General features: G+C 43.0%; 1 protein-coding gene across 2 annotated transcripts in view; it reads left to right on the top strand.

Moving 5' to 3' along the window:
- sin3b (SIN3 transcription regulator family member B) overlaps positions 1-20,724 on the top strand; it is a 29,010-nt gene that overhangs the window by 1,693 nt on the left and 6,593 nt on the right. Inside the window, exons 2-17 of one of the 2 annotated variants that reach the window (XM_083767724.1) lie at positions 193-299; positions 556-709; positions 980-1,342; positions 5,225-5,380; positions 5,751-5,879; positions 6,109-6,198; positions 6,327-6,445; positions 6,860-7,073; positions 7,230-7,346; positions 7,446-7,684; positions 11,177-11,360; positions 13,156-14,047; positions 15,926-16,095; positions 16,606-16,779; positions 18,946-19,038; positions 19,122-19,216. In XM_083767724.1, coding sequence (XP_083623850.1) covers positions 193-299; positions 556-709; positions 980-1,342; positions 5,225-5,380; positions 5,751-5,879; positions 6,109-6,198; positions 6,327-6,445; positions 6,860-7,073; positions 7,230-7,346; positions 7,446-7,684; positions 11,177-11,360; positions 13,156-14,047; positions 15,926-16,095; positions 16,606-16,779; positions 18,946-19,038; positions 19,122-19,216 — 3,296 coding nt within the window. The remainder of the gene's footprint in view (positions 1-192; positions 300-555; positions 710-979; positions 1,343-5,224; positions 5,381-5,750; positions 5,880-6,108; positions 6,199-6,326; positions 6,446-6,859; positions 7,074-7,229; positions 7,347-7,445; positions 7,685-11,176; positions 11,361-13,155; positions 14,048-15,925; positions 16,096-16,605; positions 16,780-18,945; positions 19,039-19,121; positions 19,217-20,724) is intronic. The other variant, XM_083767725.1, reaches the window with a different exon arrangement.

The raw sequence follows: 20,724 nt of genomic DNA, 5'->3' as shown, positions 1-20,724 counted from the left end.
ATGTAGTGATGTGTAAAAAAAAAACCCAGACGATCCGTGTTGGATTTGCTTCATGAATTGAACAGTAAGACATTTCTCTCATTTAGTGATGTTATCTTACGTTGCATTGGATTTTTGTGTGTGTGTGTGTGTGTGTGTGTGTGTGTGTGTGTGCGCGCGCGTGTGTGTGCGCGTGTATGTGTGTGCGCTCAGGTTGAAGATGCCTTGTCATACCTGGACCAAGTCAAAATACGATTTGGAAATGACCCTGGAATATACAACAAGTTTCTCGACATCATGAAAGAGTTCAAGTCACAGAGGTATAGCTATGGCAATTTTTCTTTTTCACCATTGATTTAGCAGAGATGACAGAGAGATTGACTTTATTAGCCGGGTCTCTTAACTCTTATAACTTTCTAATCTCTACAATTGGTCTTTTCTTAGAAAGAAAAGTTGCCTCTTTCTGGGGATCCATTATTTCCATTACAATTCTCCCATGTGTTTACTATTTAGCAAATAATGTCAATAGGAAATTGCATTATAAAACTAAAACTATATGCATGTTCTTTCAAATAGCATCGACACACCAGGAGTTATAAACCGTGTATCACAACTCTTCCATGGGCACCCAGACCTGGTCTTAGGTTTCAATGCCTTCTTACCACCGGGGTATCGAATCGAAATCCCTAAGAATGGAATGGTTTTCCTCCAGTCTCCGTTCTCTACCCAGGTGAGACACTGATTTTACAGATGCAAAGGCAAAATGTTCAGAGGCAAAGATTGTAATGTTTCTATAGCAACATTTAACCCCTCAGACTTGTACTTTACCACATTCACCCTGTGTTCTGGGTTGTCCCAGATATTAATGAGTGCTCTTGAATTCTCCCAGATATTTCATTTTCAGTTACACTATTTTGTATTGTGTGCAAAGAGAAGTTGGCCCTAAAATATTGTTACCTACCTAATTTCTGTTGAACATCACTCTCTGCATGATACCCAGGTGTCCCCAGGCCAGCAGGGAAAGAGCCAAGCCCCTCCTGCGGTGGCAGCCACTTCAAGTAGTACCTCATCTAGTCATCCAGAGGCCGGCCCTGCCCCGAGCAGTGAAACTGTGGCGGCGACATCAGAGACGTCTTCCTCGACCACCACAGGACCTCCCGAACCACCCAGTAGACTTTCCCTTCCCCTCTCTAACAGGGAGAGTCAGAATCAGGCACCCACGTCCTCTGTATCGCCCCCTGCCTCGGAGCCCAGCCCTGTAGAGTTTGACAGTGCTATCAGCTATGTGAACAAGATCAAGAACCGTTTCCTCGACCATCCAGAGATCTATAGAGCCTTCCTGGAGATCCTGCATACATACCAGGTACGATGGAGCTAACGTGCATGAAACGGCTGGTTGCAATTCAAAAGTTGCCTGCCAATTATGACATTTCTTGATGAGCACTGTGATATTCCATGCCTCATTGGTTTTGTCATTGTCCTTATAGTTTTACAATTTTTTATCTCAGCTTTTGTTGTCTCAAAGATTGGATTCAGGTTTCTCTGAAAATCTGGTGAAAAAACCTGTGGTGTGCTTGAAAACCTGAGGGTATTCTACTACCAAAATAATAATTTCTGTATCATTTACTATAGATTTGATCGGAGATTTTTTTTAATAGCAAATTGACATACTTCCATAAGAAATTCTCAAACTACTCCGGCAGTATAATCCAAGTCAGAGGTTTGCAATTGTTAAATTGTACGATGATCACAGCTATTTTCACTAAAGTATCGCTAAATAAACAATTTCTGTCAAATTTCATACATGAAGGCGACTACACTGGCCCGTTCATTGGTCAGGAGTTCTGCTCAGTCAGCCTTCAGAGTCCAGACCAATGAACGACAACATGCTAGAGGCGGGTCTTCAGTTCAACAGAGGTTTGCATCAGAGGATTTGCCGGAAATGGTTTATTATGCAATATTTGAGTGAAAATAGAAACAATTGGATATCTGAGAATATTCTACATGAGTACTAGTTTAAGAATTTGTTACAGATGTTTTGACATTGTTAAAAATAATCAAAAGCTATTGTATCTGAAATGGCTACGGTCTGTACTCTCTGATCTCTGAAAACATGCAGACATATTCCACAGCATGTATTTGGCCACGGACCCTTTCGGAAATTATGTTGTGCCAGGGGCCCCCATAAGAGAGAAATCTGGGGTGCTGTAGTTAAAGGACAACTTTAGTTTTTTTTCAACCAAGGGTCATGTTATAGGTTATTAGAGGAAGTAAAAGATGATAATGTTAATGTTAATTATTTTCCATTTGCTGCTTTCTTTCACTTTAGCGATTTTAGCTATTTTCGTCAGGGGGGCGGAGGCATTCGAACATGGGGCTAAATATGTAATTTTTTACACAATTTTATAGCGATTTAAAAAAAATGATTTACTATAGTCTTACTAGACCCTATAAAATCTGGCCACAAAAGATCACAGGATCTACTGAATGTGAAGGGCGGTACTATAGGGGGAAGCCATACTGTGTTGTAGGCTCAACATGTCAGTTTTTCACCCCCTTCACATTCAGTAGATCCTGTGATCTTTTGTGGCCATATTTCCCGGGGTCTAGTAGGACTATCGCTATAAAATTGTCTATCGCTATAAAATTGTCTAAAAAATACATATTTAGCCCCATGTTCGAATGCCCCCGCCCCCCTGTAAAGAATAGCTAAAATTGCTTAAACGAAAGAAAGCAGCACATGGAAAAGAAATTAACACTTATCTTTTTCTTTCTCTAATAACAACCTAAAACATGAACCTTGGTTGAAAAAAACTAAAGTTGTCCCCACTTTGAGAACAAATAATTCATACAAACATGGTCATTAAAATGGGTCTGGTATTCCTTTAACATTTTTGAAGAACAAATATATACATTATACAAGTGTATTTTGACAGCAGCTTTAGCACCACACAGCACTACACCACACCACACCGCATCAAAATATCTACCGTTTCCATTCAAATAAAGTACCCCCTCGCAATAGCCCAGATAACTGTAATAACTAGAACTGCACTCTGTCGAGTGCCTACTTGCTTGTTGCACACAAGTAGTGTGCAAGCAGAGCGACGTATATGTCGATCAGTGTCGGGTGGATTAAAGGAAATGCCTCTATGTATATGTAATTTGTATATTGATTAGCAGTATACTGTGGTTACTTTGCGTATGCGTATGTATCGTAGAAGCATATGACGTCAGGGTATAACTGGTATAACTAGCTCTCAATGATGACGTAATAAAGATGTGGATTAAAGGACCCAATGCCAGGGTGTAATTGGTTTTCAATGGTGACGTAATGACGATATCCTTTAGTGTCGGGAGGATTAAAGGTAATGCCGTGTGTATACATGTATGTAATCTGACACCACTGCCATATAAAGCACAAGTAGTCATTACGTCATACGCTGGCATGACGCATACGCATCAAACATCGCCCTGGACGAAAACTATTACTTACGCGCTCTGCTTGCACAAGTAATAATTCAATATAAAGTATTATGATGTGTTATTACAACTACGATAATACACTATGACCCCTTTTCCACCGGTTGGGAACCGCAGTTCAGAACCAGTTTTTAGTCCATGAGCCTGACCTCCAAAATTGGAACGTTAATTATGAATTGAGTGGGCAAAAGAATACCTATATTAAATTGTCAATTTAAGTAAATTAATATATGATAACCCTTCCATAGTAGTAGATTTTTCATATTTTCTAATTTTTGCACATTTTCCTACATAATGCCTAATTTGCATATGTAACCCCTTAAGTAAGATCTGAGGCCGATTCTACAAAGGTCTTCTAAATCCTAAAAGTTTTCTGAAAAATATGTTGCTATATCAGTGGTTCTCATACATTTTGGGGCTCCATGGCATGAAAAGGTTTATGTATTTGGGCGCAGACCCACATCTCAAAATATTTTGTTCCAGGGACCCTGAAGCAAAGATTTGAGTTGAGTTTAGATTTTTCAAGAAGAGCAGATCTACAAGCTCATAACGCGGCACAAAGTGACACACTATGGCTATGAGCTTGTATATCTGCTTTTTGAAATTTTAAATAGACATAGACCGAGTACACAATAGTGGAATCTCAAATGACATGGAGGCTTTCCTGGTTTTTGGGTTAAAGCACAAGGACACTTTGGTTTGGGTTGTTTGGGTTGTTCTTCCTACTACAAATGGCTAATCAACATGAAGTTGGCATTTCTTTGTATTTAAAAATAATGCTGTATTGGGCTTTGTAATGTTATACAGGTACAGTATATAGAGGCTATGCGCGTGACATCATCAATCATACCCGTAAGTTAACGGGAACGCAAAAAACTACTTTCTGGCCTTGACAGCCCATACATCCAAACTGAAAGGTCCTATCTGATTGCATTGAAAGACGTTAAACAACACCACTGCACCACTCAATTTGCCACTCGCTTTATGTATACCCTCTTTTGTCAGAATCAACTTTGTTTGCATTAATTTACTAAAATATTTTGTTTCACCACACAATGTAAGTCAATGAGGAGGCTATTTTTGGATTGTCAATGCAAGTCAATGAGTAGGCTATTTTGGGATTATTAATTTATAATTAACGATGCTAAGGAGCAAGATTTATTTTGCCATTTGGACTAGTTGGGCTACTAACTACACAACCTACAACTCTACCAAAGTGTTTTTGTGCTTTTACAGTATGTACTGATCTATCATGGTATTGTTGCTCTATATTGTCCTATTGTTTGTATTTTGTGCTACTTGCATTTCTTTTTGGTTCATTGTACACTTGTATAAGTGATATTGTTTTTTTAATATCTTGGGTGGTAAACTAGCTGCCCACTACCCCAGAGTCTGGGGATTTTAACCCACTGCGGAGCATCCAGCTTTGTCGAGCGTCTATTCTATACAAACACAATGGTCCGTGTTCGCGGGAAGGTAGCCGAGAGGGCCCAGCGGGGTGGGTGATATTTGTCACTGCACATGAATAATCTTACGGGCTGGGGCGGCACCTGTCAGCAGGGTATGTTGGGTAGGAGGCTCCATGTTCTCCTGCTGGGGGCTCCTCAACTGGCAGGTGAGTCGGTAGGATACAACAGCCGTGACATACAGAAATGTGTGTGGGGAGGAATTAATTCGCATAACTAATAAATTGGGGGAGATAACTGGTTAAAACAAATTTATCCCAGGGAAAACAATTTTATTCCTCTTTCACACCATTCAGAAGGAGCAGCTGGAGGTGAAGGAGAGCCGGGGAGGCAGAGGCAGCAGTGGGATGACGGAGGATGAGGTGTTTTCCAAGGTTGCCAGTCTCTTCAAGGGACAGGAAGACCTGCTGGCTGAGTTTGGGCAGTTTTTGCCTGATGCCAAAAGATCATTGGTCAGTCTCTAAATCAACTTAGCAAATGGACCATGATGTGTATTATGCAGCTGTTGTGCCACACAAAAAGAACACTTGCTGAAAAGAACACAGCACAGTAAAGATCAATCAAATTCTCCCTAGGTTTCTATTGGACACGAACCCCCTATTAATTTCTTAATTTCTAATGATCTGGTTTTATTGCTTTTACGCAGATATTATTGTGTTTTATGTGGTTAATGTAAAAGTAAGGACATTCATATAAATTGTCTTGAAATATGGACACATTTTAAGCAAATGTATATTTTATAGCACATGTGCTATTTTGAAATGTGGACCTTGTAAGTGCTTTATGTCATCTGTCTATAAATGGTCCACTTTCCTCCTGCAGTTCACAGGCAGTTCTCTGACTGGGGGGAAAGAGCAGCTGAAGAGGTCGGATGAAGAGGACATGATGAGCAAACAGAACAAGAAGAGACCCAGGCCCATGCTGCTGCCTCATATGACCCCTCTACTTAAGGTACTGACATTACAGCGCACACTGTGTAGCTTAGACCAATGAGTTGAGTCATTTCAGATCAATCATTGTAGTTTAATTGTTAAACTCAACAAGATTAATTTGTACGATAACTTATACTATTGTTTTATATTATTGCCTTTGATTGGAGAATGAAACTGAACGCCTCATTTGTTATACATATTTCTGTGTTGAAAATAAAGGGATCTAACTGTTGTTTTTTCTAACTTAGAAAAAGATGAAGTATTCATGCACCAAAGATCAGTCTTTTGCTGCAGTTGGTAAACATGGAGTTTTACGAGAGTTTAATTTCTTTGATAAGGTAATTGCTTTCTGCTACCTTCCCTCATCCTGTAGCCAGATCTCTATAAATGTCGTCCTGGCGAAATTTAGCTTCCATGTGGCACCTGCAATCCTGATTGTTTCCGTCTCTGTTTTCTTTCAATTAAGGTTCGTCGCCTTTTCAAAAGCCAAGAAGTATATGAGAACTTCCTGCGCTGTATCGCCTTGTTTAACCAGGAAGTTGTTTCTGGAGCTGAGTTGCTGCAGCTAGTCACTCCTTTCCTGGGGTGAGTCGACTGAAAGATGAGATGGATGGTCATATGCAGAGATGATCTTGGTCAATTAAAGAGGATATTAACAGTATAGTTGGCAACGCTCACATTTAGGCATACAAACTGTGCATAATAGAAATATAGATATATAGATATTGCTGCAGGGAACTGCTAAGCGTTCTGGTGTGTCAGAAACATCAATCTTTTTTCAAATTCCCCAGTTGAGCAGTCCTTACAATATATCTAAATTGAATACTGATAGTTTTATAATGTATATAAGTGTATATAATGCTGTTTAGCACAGTATGTGGCATTTTTACAGATGACCTACTGAGATTTGGCTTATTTATCAAGTGCTGAAACGTGTGATCAATATCCATTGTGCTTTGCATTCATGTCATTCATCTTCATGTTTTCTTCCTATTTCAGGAAGTTCCCGGAACTGTACACACAGTTCAAGTCGTTTCTGGGGGACAAAGAGCTCTCTCATGTAGTGTCGGGACTGTCGGATCGCTACATGGAGGGGGGAGGGGGCCGGGAGGTGGATTATGCTTCTTGCAAACGGCTGGGGTCCAGCTACAGAGCACTGCCCAAGACCTACCAGCAACCTAAATGCAGCGGACGCACTGCCATCTGCAAGGAGGTAAACCTTTTGTATAGACTTAGCGTATGTGTTCAATTGGTTGCATAAGTATTATGAAAGTAATACTAAAACATGTACTTTATTGTATTTTCTTCCCTGATATAGTTTTCCCCCATTGACAAATTGTGTATGTGTGTGTATGCATTTGTACTTTAGGTATTGAATGACACCTGGGTGTCCTTCCCCTCGTGGTCAGAGGACTCCACCTTTGTTAGCTCCAAGAAAACCCCCTATGAGGAACAATTACACCGCTGTGAGGATGAAAGGTTTGAGGTAGGTAGGCTAGGTACATCCACACAGTACAGCTTTTTATCTTTCTGTTTTCAATATAATTGATCTTTATGCCTCTGTGTCCACGATTTCTCTCCCCAGCTGGACGTTGTCTTGGAAACCAACCTGGCAACCATCCGGGTTCTCGAGAGCGTCCAGAAGAAACTTTCCCGCCTTTCTCCGGAGGATCAGGACCGTTTCCGATTGGATGACTGTTTGGGCGGCACATCTGAGGTCATCCAGCGACGCGCTGTTTACCGTATCTATGGTGACAAGGCCCCGGAGATCATCGAGGGGCTGAAGAGGAGTCCCGCCACCGCTGTGCCTGTGGTGCTAAAAAGGTGAGCTTACCTTTTTTTCATTCTTTTTTTAACAAATGCTCAAAAGAAGGGAACCCACCTCTTATGACAAGGTGTCAAGATTGGCATTTCAGTTCCTCTGTTGGCTTCACCGTTCTTTTAAAGATATTTTTTGTATGGGCAAAGCATTGCTGCCACCATTGACTCGGCGCTGCAACTTAAGTGCTGTAGGATGCAGCACATCTTTTTTTTTAAGACTCCAAAATTCACCCCAAAATAATAGGCTAAAGTTAATCTGACAAGTGTAAAAGTCATCAGAAGCGTTAATATTGTAAACGCGAGGTAACAAGGATTTAGTAATGAGCCCCTAACATCAACGTTCTGTTCAAACACCACAATCTAGAAAAAAGCGTCTTTAAGACGCTTTTTTGTAATGGTGGCGTAAGGTGGGGAATCACTTCATTGACGGACCACAGGTTAGCCAAGCGTTACCTAGCGACGAGATAGACGGTGTATATCTGCGAGACCATTCTGAATCAATAAATATAAAAAGCAATATATTTTGCTTTAATTCACAAGTAATCTATTGGCTCTGCATTAAGAACTAAGAACAGGGATTTAAATAAAAATATAGAAACAATAGGACAGTGTGTTTGTACAAATGGGGAGCTCACTCAACCACTGCTACTCTTCCTCTGCAATGCCAGTTTAAAGTTAAACCCTTTCATCCTTATACACCGCTTTCCCAAGAAGCTTACTGTGGAAAAACCATAGAGTATTAAAAGGATAGAGACCGAACCGGAGCGACAGCCCCGCCCCCCGCTGCTCATGTCGATGGAAGTTGCTCAGTGGCGTTTTGAAGCACCCGGAAGAACGGTCTACTACCACATTGTTTTTCTCAATTTCCTCAAAATGCGGAAGTGCAAACGAGCCCTCAATGTTAAACCGCAGCTGCACAGGGTTTCCTCGTCATAAATCCATGGGTCCCCCTGCAGTCCACGCTCTTACCAGTAGGGACGAGCGCTTCAATGTTGTAGAGCAACGTTGGGCTTCACTTCCTCCACACAGGTGATTCAAATCACTTAACAAGCACCATGTAATTCCCATGCAGAGATTCAGGCGTCACAGCCAGTGTTGCCATATATGCTTATTATAAGCAACATTGGGCTTTTTTTTCTGTAAAGTCTCTTGTAAACATTGGTAGTTGCTGGCTGTGTTTTCTTTTGGGCTCGTTTCCTAGTTGCTTATTTCATAATGTTTAAACCAGTGGTTGCCAAATTCTTTCACGTCAAGGACCCCCAGATTAATATGTAATTGTCCACGGACCTTAGAGATCAGCTATTTTCAAACAGCTGATGTAAAGTGGTAAAACACAGCCTAGTGCGTTACCGTTACCTGGCCGTCTCAGTCTATGGATTTATCTAGTCGAATTGGAGTCGGTTCTACCCTCAACCTGACTCCGCCAGATTGCGGCAGTATTGAGTTCACAAGTTCCCTCCTCCTGCCTGGATCTGGGCTTTCAAAAGCAGAAATGATAGACCGGAAGCAGCGGGATAAAAATGAGGATATCTCCATAATAATTTCGACTTTCGAGTTGTAGTCTTGTTAGGTTGTGTTTACATTTGCACCGTGGCAGAACTTCAATACGTAACGTCATCAGTATCTCATTGATCCCGCCTCTAGCGGCCGCATAGGGCCGCATATCTCTCCGGTCAGAAATGGCTCGGAGTACATCGTCTCTGCCCGAGAGGGACCAGATGGGAGCAGGAGGAGGAACTCAACTGCTACCACCAGCTGACGGAGTCGGGTTAAGTCGGGTCAGCTTTAGCACCACACCACACTGCATCAAAATATCTACCGTTTCCATTAAAATAAAGTACCCCCTCGCAGTACCCGCCTCCCCTCCTGGAGATAATTGACGCCCCCTTTGTAATGTAAGGACATACAGTAGGTGGAGTTCCTGTGCAGGAGTCTTTTATTGCCATGCTTATTGCCATCTACGCTTATAAACGTAGACAACCGTTTCATCGATATATGAAAGTGCCGTCCGTTTGTTTACCTTTTAGCATTGCTCCGGGTAGTATAGACCTCCTCCGACACAGCAGCCATGGGATTTTTAAATCCAGCTCTGTTGAGCCTCCATTATAACCGTATTTTCCAAGCGTCGTATCTCCAAAGGTTCGAGAGCTGTCTCAAGGTGAGCGGCGCTCACCCGACGATCGTAAATCATTTGTGAGTTTGTATCGTATCGCTGAAAAAATGTAGCTGCTTGTACTGCTAGCTAAAAGCTGTGGGCTGTGTTGTGTGGTGGTGTTCCCCTTCCGGGGGGCCCCCACCTTCCTGTTTAACCCGGAAGGACAACAAGCTCCGTACAGTGGGCCTGGTTGGGTGGCCCATGGGGCAGTAACAGCATGATGACACTAGGGGCAGAAAATGAATTAACAAGAAGAATGTTATCTCTCTCCCCATTTCCTGTCGGTCTACTGTCCTATCAATAAAGGCATAAAAGCAATAAAATCAATGACATTTGTTGAACAGTACGGCACAAAGATCGTGACACCTCTGTATCGTATTAAACCGTGAATAGGGTGAACCGTTACATACCCCCCACCCCCTTGAAGAAACAAAATATATATTTTGTTCATCCAAACGTATCTATAGAAAGTTTGCAGAGGATCAATACACTCTCACTCACTCCAGCAGACACAACAGATTAAATTCTCCCAGTCATGCTGCATGCCTTGTACGTTGATGAGTGTGAAATATCTACATCCCGGATATCCTCCTCTTGGGGTGCGTAGCGTTAGTCCGACATCCCAATAATCCGACGTTACTAACCCTAAGACAAAGAAACAACCAGGTGCTCACTGAAGACGTATACATCAATAATGTTAAAATATTAACAAGGTGCTCCTGGATTCATCGGGATAAAACAACAGATATAAAAAGGGGAGATCCAGGCACTCCAGTTAAAAAAGGGAAAAGACTTTATTCAACCAACATGTTTCGACCGGTAACGGTCTTCATCAGGGCCCTGATGAAGACCCGATGAATTCCCTTTTGTTATTAATTATTTAAGTGCCTTCTACGTTTATAAACGTAGCTAGGCTAATGGGACCTATTTATGCCAGCTATGCGTATAAGTGTAGACGACCATTTACTCCATATTTGAAAGCGCTGTCATTTAAAAATATATATATTTGTGGGTTTGTACTGCATCGCTGAGAAAATGTAGCTGGTTGTACTGTTAGCTAAAGGCTGTGAGCTGATGCCAGTGGTGTTTATCTCCTTCCGGAGGCCCACGCCTTCCTGTTTAACCCGGAAGGGAAACAAGCTCCGTAGAATGGGAGCAGACAGGTGGCATATCGGCAGTGACAGCATGTTAACGCTAGATGGCGCTAAATTAGTTTTAACCCTACCCTACCTCTAACCCTAACGGCACGTGGAAGCCACGGTGAGTCTTAACCAGCCACGTATGTTGGACTAACGGCATGTCGGACTAACGCTTGCCTCCCCCCTCCCTCTCTTATACAGGTTGAAAGCCAAGGAGGAGGAGTGGAGGGAAGCCCAGCAGGGTTTCAATAAAATCTGGAGGGAGCAGTATGAGAAGGCCTACCTCAAGTCCCTGGATCACCAGGGGGTGAACTTCAAACAGAATGACATGAAGGCCCTGCGCTCCAAGAGCCTTCTCAATGAGATTGAGAGTGTCTATGATGAGGTAAATATTCAAATGTGAGAACATGTGGCCTCTTACAAGGACGTCACACTGTACAATATTGGCAGTCTTGTCTGGGTGTTGTCCCAGACAAAATGTCCATGTTGACTGTTAAATTGTTCTGTTAAATGTAAGCGTCTTGGATAGTGCAGTGTGATGGGGTCAGGGACGGCCACACACAAGCCGAAACACACTCGTAGGCTACGATGGAGTTCTGTCTGTGTCCAATATTGTGGCTGCATTGGTGCTACAATGGTCAATACCAAACCGTTCAGAACAATTATTAGAGTGAAAATTTGACGTTTAAGGGTCACTTCTGCAACCAGAATTTTAATGATTTTTAGGACACAAGTAATATGTAGTTTTAGATATTTTAGTCATGACGCCATGTTCCATGCCATGTTAAATTTGTCATTCACTTCCTTCCTGGACTAAAAGTCACACCTCCACACAGCCTCCCCCTTTCCACAAGGAGGGGGAGTGAACTAATAAAGCATTGTGATCATTGTATGAATTCAGCAATCCAGTCAAACCCTAGTGAAACACACAGACTTCATTATTTTTCTAGCCATAGGGTGCAAATTTGAAATTGTGCTACTATTATCTACTACGAATACTATTAACATTGAGTCACTGCAGCTTCTTGCTTCTTCCAGTGGTGACATGTCCCTTTAAGGGTCCAGTTTGTCAACCTTTTTTTTTTTAAAGTAAATTTTATTCAAAGAGTTGGATCATGTTCAGTTTACACATAAAAAGAATACGACTCTTCGTTTTTTTACATTTTCTCCCACAACTCCCCTCCCAGTCCTCCCCACCCACCCACCATCTTACCCCACGAGGCCAGACATACAAACAACATACAGTTTGTCAACCTTGTTTAATTTCATGGCCCCCACGTTGAAAACCACCACTAATTTGTGAATTTGTGAAAAATAACATTGAGATATTATCAGCTCCCTTTAGAGAATTGCCAACCCATGCCTCTTCTGGCAAGCCAGGACAGGGTCCACGTTTCCCTTGGTTTTGTTTTGTTTTGCCTCAGCATACGTTGACTGAAGTAGGTCATAGTCACGTCACAAAATGTGACAGGTAGACTCAATTTAACATGCACAGTCTGTCGAGGAGCATAACACGTTTACTACCCTTTTCATGTGTGACACTGACATAGTGTACTGAAGGTATACGACAGCCAAGATCATACGGTATACATGCACCTTTAGTCCTTTACACAACACCTGCTATAACAGCCACTCTTAGCCACTAAGACAATCAGAAGATGTTGTAAATTAGCATAATTGTCAGCATTATTATGTCTTTGTACTTTTCATTACCTGTGTTTTGATCTAGTAGTAGTAGAAATATTCTGCACGTTTATTTTTGAGTGGTACAACCACTCCATTACGGAGCTTTGTGTGTCCCTGGGTCCGTCCCTGGCTGGCTGCGTCTGTCCGAGCACGAAAATAGCGTTTGGTTGGTTTTCACAACAAGTGTAACTGTTGCGCAGCCTAACATACACACACATATTAACTGTATATATGATGATTTCGGGTGTGACAGTACAGTACAGTGACAGTACGGTACAGTAGACAGAGGGACCCCCTGGGAACCGGCCGGGCCCCCTGGGCGCGTTCCTGGGGGTCTGGATGTTCCGGTTTGACCTAGTTTCTTTGCTGCTGGGCAGAACCAATTGCATGTCTGTTCTTAATGTGAATGAATCCCATTCAAAACTAATAAATAAATGAAACTGTCAATGTCAACCATTTTGCAACCCCCCCCCCCCCCCCCCCTTCTATCCCAGCGGCAGGAGCAAAGCACAGAGGAGGCGGGTGTGGGCCAGCAGGGCCGCAACGGCTCCAGCACGGGCTCCGCCACAGAGCCTCACATGGTGTTCACGTACGAGGACAAGCAGATCCTGGAGGACGCCGCGTCTCTCATCATCTACCACGTCAAGCGGCAGCCTGCCATCCACAAAGACGACAAGGACCACATAAAACGTATCATCCAGCACTTTGTCCCTGACCTGTTCTTCGCTCGCCGCGGTGAGCTCAGCGACACCGAGGAGTGGACGGACGAGGAGGTCGACCCTGAGGATGGGGGAGAGCGAGGAGGAGGCGCGGCATCGTCTTCATCGGGGGGTGGAAGTAGTAATTCTAATAACACGGCGGGAGCAGCGGTATCCACAGGTGGTCAGTCTCAATCCCAACAACCCCAGGCCCAGTCTCAGCCCCAACCCCAACCCCAGCCGCAGCAGCTGAACGGCGAGTCCAGACGGAGACGCTGCAGCCCTCCTCAGCCTGCAGACACGGAAGCCTCCACCACCTCCAGCAGCACCACCGTTGTACAGGCTGGGCCCTCCCCGGCGGTGGCGACAGCTGCTCCAGCGACCACCCCCACCCCTATGGAGATGAGCTCGGTGGCAGCCGGGGAGAAGGTGGACCTGCGCGACCCCGAGGCCGAGCACCAGAAGGAGCTAGACGGCGTATATAACCTGTTCTTTGTAAACAACAACTGGTATTTCTTCCTGCGCCTGCACCAGACGCTCTGCTCGCGGCTACTGCGGGTGTACCGGCAGGCGGAGCGGCAGCTGCTCGAGCACCGGGCGGAGCAGAGCCGGGAGAGGCTGCTGCTGGCAGAGGGACGGCGGGACAAGGCCTGTGACCTGGCCATGGAGCTGCGCCTCAAACAGCCTAGTAGGTTACACGGGCAGATGCAAATGATACAAAGGTGCAAAGCGACACAGCGTATTTGTAGCTTTGTGACTTTGTATCTGAAGTTTAATCCAGCTCAACGTTTTTGTAGCTTTTGCAGCAGCTACAAACGTTGGATGCATATTTGCATCTTCATGTCGTTACTGCGTAACCCGTGTTCCCCGCTATTTAATCCAATATCCAACGCTGCGGGGATCGATTTATTACCTTTGGAGCATACGCCGAAGTATTTGCAGCTTTGATCGGCGAAAATCCGGAAAATTGTCCGCCATTACAATGCGAAACAGCAACAGCCTCCACAGCATGTTGTAGTCCAAACAAACCGCTCGTTCACTTGCATTGAGCTCATTTTTCCAGAAGCCCTAGCAGCCCAGAGCATGGCTTGATTTCCGGTTTTGTCATCATAACGCGACGGCCTCGTCACCAGGTCCGCGACAAATCTGCTCTTTTTAATTATAAAAAACAGCTAATTAAACACATTAAACAAATGGCGGGTTTAGCGTATTAAGCGTGGTGGAACCATAGATTAAATAATTCAAATCCCTCAAAGTGTTAATTAACAATGATTGGTAGACTGTATCCTTGCATCTGCTGTGTGAACGCAGCATTATGGTTAAATGATGCCATTCTGAGGTATTATTGTCAAAATCTTTGGGTACACCTAAATGATGTGCTGGTGCACCTAAATGAAGTATAAACAATCAGTCAGATTGCAACAGACTAGCATTTTTAATCAGTACATACCAGTCGGCCGATGAAACATTATTTTTCCCATGCAAAGTAGCCTGCAGTGCTGGTTTGCAGTGTTGCCAGTTCTGCATATTATAAGCGACCTTGGGCTAGTTTTCCTGTTAAATATTCATAGTGTTGCTTTAGTTTGGGCTTGTTTCTGAAGTGTAGTTGCTTATTTGGGCTTGCTTTCACGGTTCTTTTTTAAGATACCTGATGTAATTGTGGTGAAACTGGTTGCTTCTTTTGGGCTTGTTTTCATAAACCTGGTCGCTTATTTCACTCACAGAATCGCCAACCCTCTGGATCCCGCAACAAACAAAACACACATACTGGTAGCATTTTTTTTGCTAGCTTTGCTTTGGAGTTGATCGATTGGTATATTGAGAGTTGAGATTGAGAATATGGTATTTAGTTCACACTACACCAGTAGTCAGCCCAGGCTGAAACATGACGAGCAGACTAGATAGAGATCCACTCATACACATACAGTGGAGTATTTACCCCACTCATCACTACAACACCAGATAGCGACTGCTCACGAGGTCGGCAACAGACCGAACTTGCTCGTTTCTTCATCAACGGGCTCTGACCTGTCTGGAAGGCGATATCGACAGCAAGCAACGGGAGCTTGTCGGCAGGAGATAGATAGATAGATAGATAGATAGATAGATAGATAGATAGTTGGCTCCTATGATAGTACCCCTCGCACTGTTCTTGTGGTACCTCTACGTCACAATTCATTCATAAATTTAACCTGGGCCCAGCCCGCATGCAGTTCCAGTTTTGACCAGTACCGTTGGTGGCTTCAAGGTTGAACAGCCATTCTGGGGGCTTGAGGGCAGCGGTGGCCGAACGGTTTGCGGAGCGGTCTTGATATCGGAAGGTCGCTAGTTCGTATCCCCGGACCGGCACGTTGAAATTACCACCGCTGAAGTGCCCTTGAACAAGGCATTGAACCCCTACCATGAAATGTTCTATGAGCAGGGCCTGGCTGTAAACAAGTTCTTGAGCTTAGTCCAGTTACCCTAGGTAAACTTTCTTTCTTTGAGTAGAATAGACCGGTGATAATGATGATGTGCAAAGAGTGAAGACAGGAAATCAAAGTGAATGTTGTTTTCCCCTCTACAGGCGAGGTGGAGCTAGAAGAATACTACCCAGCCTTCCTAGACATGGTGCGCAGCCTGCTGGACGGTAACCTGGAGTCCACACAGTACGAAGACACCCTGCGAGAGATGTTCACCATCCATGCCTACATAGGCTTCACTATCGACAAGCTCATCCACAACATCATTCGACAGGTCAGTTAATCATAACAACCCATTAAAACCCATTAAGACCTGGAACGCATCTGTGTCACCTTAGCTTTGAACCATTTTGTTTATACTTTAGCCATTGAAAAATAGCAGATATACAAGCTCGGTGCCGCACTACGAGCTTGTAGATCTGCTATTTTAGAAAAATCTTGAAATGTGTGCAAGTCTTTGAATACGGTATATATTCTTTCACAGGGAATGTTTTTAACTCGGATATTTGCTTCTTGGGGAGTGTCCCTGGAACAAAATATTTTCAGATGGGCGTCTGCGCTCTGCGGCGAAATACAGAAAATTCTGGGGGTCCTTGACATGAAAAAGTTTGAGCACCACTCATACGTTTTTCAGAAAACTGTCAGGATTTAGAAGACATTTTGTAGAATCTAGTCTTAGGACTTAATGGGTTCACTTTCCCTTCAAACATGTAAAACTCTGTTCGCTAATTTATCTCCTCGTCTCCCTCGCTGTCTCCGACCTTTTCCCCTGATCTCTCTGTAGCTGCAGCACCTGGTCAGTGACGAGGTGTGCCTACAGGTGGCTGACCTGTACCTGGCTGAGAGGAAGAGGGGGGCAGCGGGGGGCAACCTGTCCTCTCAGTGTGTCAGGGCGGCCTGGGAGACCAGCTACCAGTGGAAAGGAGAGAGGGTCATGGCTGAGGAGAACTGCTTCAAGGTGAGCAGCATGCAAAGTCTGTCCTGTTTCCCCCACCATTTTACTTTGGCACTGGGGGGTGGCGACTGAAATTCAATGCCAAACGAACCGGAAGTAAAAATTGTCCATAACTGATCTGCCGATCGTTACTTTTCACTTTCATCAGAATATTGTAACTGCGTTACCGCGACATAGCGCCCATTTCTTAATAAGCTCCTAACATCAACGTTCTGTTCAATCACCTCAATTTGAGCCTCAATTCCAAGAAAAACGCTAAAGATGGAGGCCATTACAGCAATCTATGCAGTGGCCATCTTGGTCCAGTCAAATACACCAAGCGGAACGTTGCCTAGCGACGGGGAACGCTGCTTTACGGTAGATATATTAGTCTGCCCTTTCATCTCTCTCTTCCTCCTTCATCACTCTCTCAATGTCCTGCCTTAACAATGACTGAGGTCAAACATGTACAGGTATATAAAGTAAATTAAATAGCACCAAAATAAATTAAATAAGTAAATTAAATACTTTGTGTGAGCTAAATAAAGTGTATATGCACAGCTCAATTAAAGTCTCTCATTTGTCATTAGACCATATGGCCGTTGGCCGTTTTAAGCCAAAATGCACAGATCTACATGCTCGGAAAAACACTTAGGCACGCAGGTGTCCCCGCAGAGGTCCACGGTAGTCGGCGCAGGTGTCCGTGGTACTCTGCAACTTTTTCTACTTGGATTTTATTGTTTATAATGTAGCCATGCAAAATTATTGTGTCCATGGATTTCTTTTTTAACGTGGATACTTGTTAAGGTGCCTCCAGACCAAACAAACTTGTTCAGACTAATTAAAGACTACTTAAAACTGTCAGATTGCAACAGACAAAAATCTGGCCACAAAAGATCACAGGATCTACTGAATGTGACAAACCTTCACATTCAGTAGATCATGTGATCTTCTGTGGCCAGATGTAATTTCCTGGGGTTTCTTAGGACTATAGTAAATAATAAATAAATAAATCACCATCAAATTTGGTAAAAAAATACATATTTAGCCCCATGCTCGAATGCCCCCGCCCCCCTGTCAAAAACTGCTAAAATCCCCAAAACGAAAGAAAGCAGCAAATGAAAGAAAATTAACACTCACTTATTTTTTTAAATAGCTGATGTAATGGGGCTCAAGTGGTGAAACTGCCTGCTTATTTTGGGTTTGTTTTATGGGTTCATTGGGTTTATTGCATATAGGGACGCAAAACGAAGCCTATTTGCAATACTGCAATCTCACACTCTGCCATTGAAATGTCTTTGTCTTCTTTGATCAACATTGACTGTGTCAGTTCTTTCACTTTAGTGAAGGCATCGTCCACTATCTGTCCAGTTATTTCAGTACAACTCTCATATTGTCTTAGGCAGAGGTTGACACTAAGGTCTCTTGCACTTTCCCAAGTACAGGTCACTTGTTCACTTGCCCAAAAATACACCTTTTACAGAGGGGCCCGCAACCACATAATTATGTGCATACATACACATTTGTGAATGTTCTAAATGCTGTAAGTATTGTCTATACTCTTTATCTCAAAATCACACTTAAAGAACAAACGAATCGAAGTGGATTTTGTTAACATAAACAATTGACTCATGAGTCCTGCTATGATATCTAATATAATAATATATCTAATATCTTGAAGCTACAGTGCACACAGACAGCCAAGATGAGGCAGACACACACGCAGCAGATCAGGGTCACACTCGCTCACCTACACGAACAATTATTAGCCACCCGGACATTAAATATTTCTATGGGAAACACTGAGCTTCCTAAAGCCAAGTAACCACACCACAGTAATCGCAACTGATAGAAAACGAAAATATTTTCTTATGTTTCACAGTAGACGAATGTTGCGCATAAGCCTATTTGGCTCGATGGGATGTTTCTTTTTTTCCCACATTTACGTGAAGAGATTAATTAATAATGGGGTCACATGTTGCAATCAATGTCATTGGTAGGCAGGTTTCTGAACTGTCGACAGCCCACCAATGAGACATCTTATAATGATCAATTAGTGAGGAACAATTGAAGATAACAAATATCAAACATGGGTCAAGTTCTTCTTTAACACTTTTAACCATACCATATTGCCGTAAATCCCAGTCTTGTTTGCTTGAGGTTTACGTTTGTTGTCATCTACTTTAACAGGTGATGTTTATCCAGAACAAGGGTCATGTGACCCTGACCATCGAGCTCCTGGACACTGAGGAGGCCCAGGCAGATGACCCACTAGATCTACAGGTAACACACACACACACCATAGAAAAGGTTCCCTTCACTGTAAATGATTATTCCATCATAAAGTGTTGTTTTTGTTACCGTAGTGCCTGTCCAGCTACATGGAGCATTTTGCCGGGTCAGAGTCCAGTCTGTGCGCTCAGGCAGATGGCTACTTCTTCAAACCTGTTTTCCTGCCTAGGTAAGAAAGAGTTAAACACGTATGTAGGACAGTGAGGTGTAATTTTTAACTACAACTACACTGAGATTTTAGCTACTGCTGTTTGCTTATTCGCCTGCTTTTGCTGTGCCTGTCATTCAGAATACAGATTACTCCTCTGTGAAATGAAGTTGGTACTAACTTCTTAGCCTGCTGTATCCTCCTTGGGTCTCTGTTTATCTACTAATACATTTTGTATACACATTACGTGCCTTTTGAATGATACATTAAGGCAGGGGTGCCCACACTTTTGGCTACTTTCAAAATGACCAGCTAAATAAAATAAAATAATATATATCCCATTGGTGAAAATAGTTAAACAATTTACCTGAGGGGGCGTTACATATAAGAGGATTTGAGCTGACAGGCCCCTTTGATGTCAATCAAACAAGTCACCTTAATAGAAAATTATAATTATATATATATGGTTGTGGTTGGTCGGTTTAAATTTAAAACCAAAACAGTTTCCGGTTTTACCGTGGCCATGCGTTCACATTATTTCATTTTATTAATCAGAGACTGCTATTACAGTCTATCGCCAGAAGATGGCCCCTTTCGCTATTGTAATGCATCGTCAGTCATGTTCACCTGTCTTGTCCCTCTCTGCCTACTGTAGTGTAGTGAGCTCCATATGTCTATGAGCTCCCAGGCTCAGGCAAGCAGTGTTGACTGGCTGCCTGCTCCTAGTCTGACTCTGATCCATCATCTACTAGTTAGATCTCAGTGATTATTTGACTAATGTGACAGAAACGAGTCATGAACGCATCCATAAACGATGCTCGAAGACGCGCTGTAAGCTTGTAACGTATAATTACTTGCGCAAGCAGAGCGCGCAAGTAATAATTTCGTCTGGTCTTCGTTCACCATGACAGCCAACCCGCCATTTGATGTGTATGCAAAAAAAACAGCAAATCCGTGCCTGGTTTGCTGGGACCAGATTACATAAATGACCATATGTCTTACGTCATCATTTAAAGCTAGTCATACGTATACTATATACATAATCAGTAAAATAAAATAGCAAATTGTGCCTGATCTGCTGGGACCAGAGTACGTGGTGTGTATATGTATGACTAGCTCTCAATGATGACGTAAGAAATATGGTCATTTGTGTAATCTGGTCCCAGCAAACCAGGCACAAATCTGCTGTTTTATTTGCATACGCATCAAATGGCGGGTTGGCTGTCACGGCTTTTGGCGCAAAGTAACCACAGTATACCGCTAATCAACTTACAACTACATACTCTATATAGTATATGTATATGTATACGTATGTCTTACGTCATCATTTAGAGTTAGTCATACGTATACTATATACATAATCAGTAAAATAAAATAGCAAATTGTGCCTGATCTGCTGGGACCAGAGTACGTGGTGTGTATATGTGTGACTAGCTCTCAATGATGACTTAAGAAATATGGTCATTTATGTAATCTGGTCCCAGCAAACCAGGCACAAATCTGCTGTTTTATTTGCATACGCATCAAAT

This window comes from Protomyctophum parallelum (assembly GCF_964188405.1).
Source record: "Protomyctophum parallelum genome assembly, chromosome: 6".
Lineage (NCBI taxonomy): Eukaryota > Metazoa > Chordata > Actinopteri > Myctophiformes > Myctophidae > Protomyctophum > Protomyctophum parallelum.
The sequence above is the reverse complement of the archived record's forward strand: the minus strand, read 5'-3'. Positions and strand labels throughout refer to the sequence as shown.